At 40.1% G+C, this 8183-nt stretch overlaps 1 protein-coding gene and 2 pseudogenes across 1 annotated transcript; 1 reads left to right on the plus strand and 2 right to left on the minus strand.

The window, feature by feature from the left end:
• The first annotated feature begins 935 nt into the window (after positions 1-935).
• LOC113311996 lies at positions 936-2864 on the plus strand (annotated as a pseudogene).
• A 71-nt stretch (positions 2865-2935) lies between these two features.
• On the minus strand, positions 2936-4307 carry LOC113308642 (thaumatin-like protein 1b). The gene is made up of 2 exons (XM_026557105.1): positions 4179-4307; positions 2936-3741 (listed from the first exon to the last, which is right to left on the minus strand). The coding sequence occupies exons 1-2, from the start codon at positions 4228-4230 to the stop codon at positions 3065-3067; spliced, it is 729 nt and encodes a 242-aa protein (XP_026412890.1). The 5' UTR covers positions 4231-4307; the 3' UTR covers positions 2936-3064.
• Positions 4308-4873: 566 nt separating this feature from the next.
• LOC113312930 lies at positions 4874-6067 on the minus strand (annotated as a pseudogene).
• Between the last annotated feature and the right edge of the window lie 2116 nt (positions 6068-8183).

Here is an 8183-nt window from a genome sequence, read left to right on the forward strand (position 1 = left end):
ACGGGGCGCGGCAAAGCCCCGCGCATACCAAGTTAAAAGGAAAAAATAACATATTCTCCACCTATTTAATGTATTTTCCCTGACACACCCCATCAAAAGTACATTGCCACGGGGAGGGGAGAATCCCCGTGCACACCAAATCAAAAATGCATCGCTACGGGGCAGAACGAACCCTCACGCACACCAAATCAAAAATGCATTGCCACGGGGCATGACGAAGCCCCGCGCACATAAAGTCAAAAGAAAAATTATGTTCGGTGCGTAGCACTGGCACAAATCTAGTGACTCTAACACATGGACAATAAATCGGGTGATGCGGAGTAAAGGTGCGATCAAATGACTCGACACAAAAATAGACTGCTCTGATACCATGTTAGAATATGGGCATCCAACTCAAAACCAATTGACGATGAATGAAGAGTCCCTAAGGATTATAAACTGCAGGATCATAGATAACCGAGACAATGTGGGACTAAAGATCTCACCAAATACGACGATGTTATCTGTGATAGCAATATTGTTAGCTAAGTTATTTATTTCTGATAGCCATGGATAGAATCCCAAAAGCATTATGCTCTCCGGGAAAAAGACTCACCCTTTTAAATTGGAATAAACCAACTAGAATTCATCCTCAACGTTACATATGTGTCTCATACTGCCTAGGTTTTATTTATTTATTTCATTTGAATGGATAATAACGCGTAGAGAATGAATCTTTTAAGGTTACGGGAATTTCCAAACGCAAGACGACTGGACGAGGCCGTCCACTTTCGATTTGAGCTATGCAGAACGAGTCTAAAGAGGCCAAGTACTATACATTTACTGATGAAGGCTGATGCATAAATAAACAACACAATCAGTCTATCTGGTACCAGTTTACTTTCAAAGCTCGAAACAATCTTTGGATTTTCACGGTTAACAAGTAACACATAAACATGTCGAGTCAAGAAACATGGATCAACACTGATGAACAGGAATCAGCGGTTTCTGCCGAGCAAACTCTCTACTCTAGAAGCGGTTTTCACTCTGCAACCGGTATCTATAGCTCATTACATCAACTTGGAGAGAGTCATCAAGTTCCGATATCTTCTAGTGATGATCATAATACTGCCACATTTGTGTTATCTCAATTCCCACACCCAGATCATGGTGTCTCAAGACTCAAAAGTAGCACTAATTGACTCGGTTACTAACAGCCGAGTTACCTACTTTCAACTCCAGCGCTCCATAAAATCCCTTGCAGCCGCTCTCTATCATGCACTGGGGATACGTAAAGGCCATGTCGTCTTTCTTATCTCTCCTAATTCGATTCTCTATTGCTACATGTCTTGCCGTCTTGTCTGTAGGCGCAGTGCTCACTACCTCCAACCCAGTTAACACTGAATCAGAAATCGCTAAACAGGTTCGTGATTCAGGTGCTAAACTCGCCATATCTTCACCTGAAGAACTTCATAAACTAGTCAGCACTAGTATCCCTACACTAGTAACGACCCATTCTTCAAATGATCAACGTCTAATTTCAGTGGTAGAGTTGATCGAAGCAAGCGAACCGTCAGATGCGCCGAAGATAAAATGTTCTAAATCTGATACAGCAGCATTGTTTTACTCGTCAGGAACAACTGGTGTAAGCACAGGTGTAATATTAACCCATTCAAATTTCATATGCATCTTAAATCTCCTCAAGTGGACGGCGGACGTTACATCATCTCGAGACGATATCTACTTATCTTTCATCCCAATGTTTCATATTTATGGTCTGGCGTTTTTTGGCCTTGGTATGCTTTCATTAGGAAACACTACTGTTGTAATGCCGAGATTTGATTTCCAAGCAATGCTTGAAGCAGTAGAAACACATAAAGTTAGTCAAATCACGGCTGTTCCTCGAGTAATTCTAGCTTTAGTTAAGTATTCTGGTAAAGGTGGCAAGTTGTCATCGCTAAGAAGTATAGGCTCAGGAGCTGCACCATTAAGCAAAGAAATTGCACAGAAGTTTAGAGAGAAGTTCCCATGGGTAGAGCTAAGGGAAGGCTATGGATTAACAGAGACTTGTGGTGCAGCTAGTTTCTTTGTTTTGGATGACCAAGCAAAGTCCCACGCTGGTTCAGTAGGCCAATTGCTTCTGTAAGGAAGGGGAGCTCTGGTTAAAGGGTCATAACGTAATGAAAGGATACTTGAGAAACGATATAGCAACAGCAGCGACTATTGATTCAGAAGGATGGTTAAAAACTGGTGATCTTTGTTATATCGACGTTGACGGATTCCTTTATATCGTTGACCGAATCAAGGAGCTAATTAAGCACAACGGATTCCAAGTAAGGAATTACCTATGCTTATATGCATCAAGTTATTTAGTTCATGACATGTCAAGTTTTTATAACCTTTGGTTGCAAATGTAGGTAGCTCCAGCAGAACTGGAAGCCATACTTGTGAGCCATCCTCTTATCCTCGATGCAGCAGTCGTACCGTACGTTCGCTCTTTTAACTCTGTCTTCTTTTGCCCTTGTTTACAACTAAGATAAATTGAATTTCCAGAGTTGAAAACGAGGAATCAGGGCGAATACCGATGGCATATGTGGTGAGAGCAAATGACTTGAAATTGACTGAAGATCAAGTCATTCAGTTCATATCCGGCCAGGTTTGTGTTTTTTATCCTATTTGAAATTTTGGATTTAACTTGGTATTTTTCTGCATAATCTTCTATTGGTCTTTTTATCTTGTTTCTCGGAATTTTACAGGTTGCCCCATACAAAAAAGTTCGGAAAGTGGCCTTCATTAATTCTATTCCAAGATCAGCTGCAGGCAAAATCTTGAGAAAAGAACTAGTTGTGATGCAAAACAAAGAAGCTGGTTTATCCAAATTGTAACAGTTTGATTAGTTTGATTTCTTGTTTATGTTAATGAGAAACAGTATCATTGCAGTATCTAATGAACCATATAAAGCGAAACATCGGTTGATAAAAACTTAAAACAGAAGAGATAAAAGGACTAAACCTGAACAAATAAACCATACGATATCTCTTATTCCTTCATTCAAGTTCAAGAGAGTATGCTCTAAAATTCATAATCAGGGACAGAAGGTAATGAGGTAATTACCACCAGAAGCACAAGTAAATGTGCTCGTGTTATCATCATACGCATAACTATAAGCTTGAGGACAAGCCTTTTTAAAGATCTTCGAGTAATTCGTGGGAGGGCAAGTCTCAGGAATACTGTGTGCACCAGTACAACAATATTGAGGTTGACGCAATGCTTCGCAAGCACTCTTACAAGCAATTACATTGCCAGCAGCACCCATAACGCTTAATTCTGGTGGGCAAACAGAGTTTACGTTACCCGAGCACGCAGTCGAACTGCAACTACCTGACCCACCTTGTGGAGTGATAGAGGCAGGCAAATTGTAACCATCAACAAGGCTAGTGTCATAAAAGTCTTTATCACCATGTCCGTTTAGAGTGAACTCAAGTAGGGTTGCTGGTGGAATAGCTCCAGCACCATTGCACTCAACTTTGCCTGAACCACAATCTGCTGTTGCACATACGAACTTTCCAGAAGAATCAGTGGAGCAATCAGTTCTTGCCCAAAATCGACCTGACCATCCAGCTGGAGCATCAACTGATGATGATGCCCCAGTCGCAAGCTCAAACCCAGTTTTAGGTAATTGGGATCCAGCACCAGTCAATGTGCCTGGCCATACTGTATATGGGCAGTTGTTTTTAAATGTAAATGTGGCCGAAAGTGCACCTATACACAATTCAAAAAAAAGAAGCAAAATGAGGGTTCATAGCTCTTGTGACGCAATAGAATGACACTTATGTACAAGTCACTAGTAACTCTCGAACAGCTTCCCAATGTCTCAACTGTCACAAAATTTCCAAATCTCTACAGTAAAAAGTTTTTACGATTCCTTGCAAATCATGCTTATACTAATCCCCTGTATGTTTGGAAAGGTTTACATGGAAAAAGCTTAGACGTGCATAGCTTATTTACGGCCTCATTGAAAAAATACAGAGATATAAACGAATTAAGCCAAATTCAATCATGTACAGTAAATAACAAGATATGTTGCCTATTGGTAGCATAAGTCTGAACCATTCCTAAACAAGTTTAGGGATTACGAACAAAACCGAACAGAAAAGGGAAGAACGATCAAAAAAGTATGATAAGCAATAGAACCAAACCTGTTATGGACGCGATGGCCAAAAGAATGGTTAAGAAACCCTTTGCTCCCATTATTGGTTTCCTCAGTATAACTATTTCTTCTTCTCCACTGAAATATATGACAATAGTAGTGCAAGTTTATCTCTGGAAGAAAGACCTTGTATTGAAATTATTTTTGCTGTTTATGGTAATTAGTTACTCGTTTACGCTTGATCTAAATTGTTTCCTTTGTACGAGAGTCTACGTAATATTCTTACGCGTCCAGCAATCAGTGAAAGAGATATCTGTAAGGTTTAAATACACAAGACATATATAGCCCTAAATGTGGTAAAGCCTTAGCTAATGAAGAAACCAACCACTGTGGGCCGGGCTTGGTTATTTTTGGCCAAATAGTAATGACTAATGAAGTTTCCGGCCAAGTCAAAATTCGTTGACATGGCCGGATACTAGCTTCCGGAATTTACATGATTTTATACGGGAAGTGGCGCGATTTCTCCTCCTCTCCATGTTCTTCTCACTCAAACAAAAGAAGAAAAGTTATCCCGTTTTGATGTTGAAGGTGTTTTGAATGGAATTTTTGTGTGTCATTAACAGGGTTTTCTTCTCTACTCGAATGTGGTTCTACCGCATCGTTTCGAATTCTATCCACAAATGAATCAGTAGTGATCTAATTTTGATGCAAAGGTAAGAAGTTATAACAATATGTAATCCACTTTGTAATAGGTAACATTGAAATTTATTATAGGAAACACAGTGAAGGATCTAATGACCCATAATTGAGAAACTGATCAAACATCATCAGTTAATAAAACTTAAAACCACAGAGATGAAAAGACTTAGAGTTTAACAAGCAAGTCTTCTCTTAATTATTCATTTATTCAAGTAGAAGATTTCCTTTTTCAGGGGCAGAATGTGATGACGTAATTACCGCCAGCAGCACAAGTAAATGTACTAGTGCTATCATCGTATGCGTAACTATAAGCTTGAGGACAAGCATTTTTAAAGATCCTCGAGAGTAATCCGTCGGAGGACAAGTCGCAGGAGTATTGAAGGAACCGGTACAACAATATTGGGGTTGACGGAATGCTTCGCAAGCACTCTTACAAGCAATTACACTGCCACCAGCATCCCTAACGCTTAAGTCTTGTGGGCAAACGGAGTTTACATTACGTTGGCATGTAGTCGAGCTACATCCACCTCGTTGTGGAGTGATAGAGGCAGGCAAATTAAAACCATCAACAAGGCTAACATCATAAAAATCTTGACCACCGTTTCCGTTTAGAGTGAATTCAAGTAGGGTTGCTGGTGGAATAGCGCCAGCACCGTTACATTCAACTCTACCCGAAGCACAGTCTGCAGTGGCACATTTGAGCCTCCCAGAGGAATCAGTAGTGCAACCAGTTCTTGCCCAGAATCGGCCTGACCATCCAGCTGGAGCATCTACGGATGATGATGCCCCGGGTGCAAGTACAAACCCAGTTCTAGATAATTGGGAATGGATCCACCCCCAGTCAAAGTGCCTGGCCATACTGTGTATGGGCAATTGTTTCTAAGTGTAAATGTAGCCGAAAATGCACCTGCAATAAAAAGTACCAAGAACTTTCCTGTCATTTTCAACCTATATACAGTATATAAACATCGGTCTTAACTACTTATTTAAACATTACAGTTGATAATTCATGGAATGAAACGCCGAAACCAATAAGAAAAGGAAAAAAAATAAACAAGAAATAAGGCGAGCACTAAAACTAAACCTGTTATGGACACAAGAGCCAAGAAAATGGCGAAAAATCCTTTTGCTTCCATTGAAAGCTGAAAATTTGTTTCCTCAGCGAATTTTTTCTTCTTTTTCACGCAAGTATAGGAAAGTAGGAGTGAATACCACATTTGGTTCAGTGACCATTTATAGATTTTTTTTTTTGTAGCTGTTTATGATAAGAGTAATTAGTCACTCATTTACGGTTGACCTCCATTTTCCTTGGTATTCTTAAAAGATTAGAAATATCTCCGAGGTTTGAATATATAAGCACATGTTTATGAGGTGGTGGGGATCCCGCATCGCTTTCCCCTATCTCACCAGACTCCATCAAGTAGGCAACACATTTATGGGGCTGCTCGGTGAAAAATATATACAGCTCGCTACTAATTAATTAAACTTGCAGTGCTTCTCTACGGACTGAGTGAAAAAAAACAGGTCAAAACCGCCTCTCATAGTTATTCTTTTTTAATGGATTTCAATGGACCCGTGCTCTCGGAAGACGTGCAGGAAATGGTCTGTGAAAGGCGGTTTTTCTTGTGTTTGTTTTTTTCTCGGTCAGTTAAGAGTTCTATATTCCTCTAAAAGTTAGAGAACTTAGGGAGAAGAGACTGTCATTTCAACCACCGCTGCTACTTCTTCCAATGTCACGAGGAGAGACCACTGACTATTCTAAAAGAAAATTGGACAAAACGTGCGTGGTTATAAACCTTGAAGTTCACCCCTGAATCAATGCAACTCGTTCAAATTTGCTCATCCATTGGACATTTTGAACTGTGCATTGTACAAGCTTGTATGACATTTATACCTGTGAGTATGTTTTGGACAAATTTAGAAAAAGAGAAATTCTCGGTATACAATTATGGAAGTAAATCACTAATTCACATTTCGAAAGTGAAGGCAGGATTTTAGTTTAGCAAGGGCACACCACACTTATGAAACCTTTTCTGTGCGACCTTGATCTGGTCGTCGCTGGGTTGAGATGTTGTCAAGATTGTACCGAGAGGCATAATGAATTATGAAGATTCACATTAATTTTGATCATGAATTTCTCTACAAATCACATCTAACGTACGTTCATAGTTGGACCCAGGGGGTGTGAACACACAAATCACGAAAGCATCTGAATGCTCACAACCAATCATCGTAATCTAGAGTGATTTGTGATGATGATATCCTAGTGTTGATTCCTTGGCTCAAAACCTTCGGGTTTATCATAGCCTCATCTAACAACTCCATGCGAGGCGTTTGCGCACGGGATATAGGTAAAAACAAAGAAAACAAAACGTATAAGTAAAGATCCATGGGGTTAGACAAAATATAAAGTGCTGAAATGTAAACAAGACCGAGGTTTACGTGGTTCAACACTAAGGCCTACGTCCACGGGGTTTGTTGTTTCACTATATTCTTCACGGTTACAAGAGTAGTCGAATGACTTTTGGGTTTACATGTTTTTCTCTTCTAAAGGATTAACTTACACTTGCAATCTCTCTCTCTCCTTTCCTTCCTGATTTTTCCGATCCCCTTTCCTCTTGGTGGAGAGGGGGTATTTATAGGGTTAGAGTGTGGGACCCCTCTCTGAAGGCCGTTGGAACCTTATCTTCTAGTGTCTTGTGTCCATCACGCAGAGGTCTGCGTTTGCCACTTGATCACGCAGAGACATCCTCGCTCGTTCCACGGGTTGATCGACACGTATACTTCTCAGAGTGTTTAATGAAGGTGGTTGAGATGCCTGCTCGTGTCAGACAAGTGTCTTCTGCCCCTGTCACGTTCGTGTCAGCTAACTTTCTCTCCACCGTTGATCTTAGCTTCTTTTGGGATGAGATAAAGTAACTCCTTGGTGTTTATTTGGTGTTCCGTAGTGCATCGTATTTTGATGTCCTGGCCTGCATGCTTTCCACGTATTTTTCTATATACACGTGTCTGATGGTGAGATATATGTATACACAATTTGCCCCTTTTCTTCGGGCTTGAATGTTTAATGGGTGCATTGAAGAAAACAGTTGTTGCATATTCTTCTATCTCTCCTAATAACTTTTCCTAGATACTTGGGCACGTCTTTTATTTGTGCATTAACTGCTCATGTAACGGGCACGTTTCCCATTCCTCCATTAATTTCCTTCTCTTTCTTTCGGGTATATTAAGGAGAGAAAGAAAATTAATTTCATTCTTCCTAAACATTCTCTCGATTTTAATTCTTCGTTCTTCAGCCCTTAAATTCTCTGTCAGTCTTCATTCTTCAGCCCTTCAATTCTCTGGCAGTCTTCAT

Source organism: Papaver somniferum, chromosome 9 (assembly GCF_003573695.1).
Source record: "Papaver somniferum cultivar HN1 chromosome 9, ASM357369v1, whole genome shotgun sequence".
In the NCBI taxonomy this organism is placed as follows: Eukaryota; Viridiplantae; Streptophyta; class Magnoliopsida; order Ranunculales; family Papaveraceae; genus Papaver; species Papaver somniferum.

Coding starts and splice junctions, on each gene's coding strand:
- LOC113308642 (XM_026557105.1), bottom strand. CDS start 4,230: ATGGGAGCAAAGGGTTTCTTAACCATTCTTTTGGCCATCGCGTCCATA. Junction 3,742..4,178: donor GGCCATCGCGTCCATAACAG/GTTTGGTTCTAT, acceptor AATTGTGTATAG/GTGCACTTTCGGCCACATTT.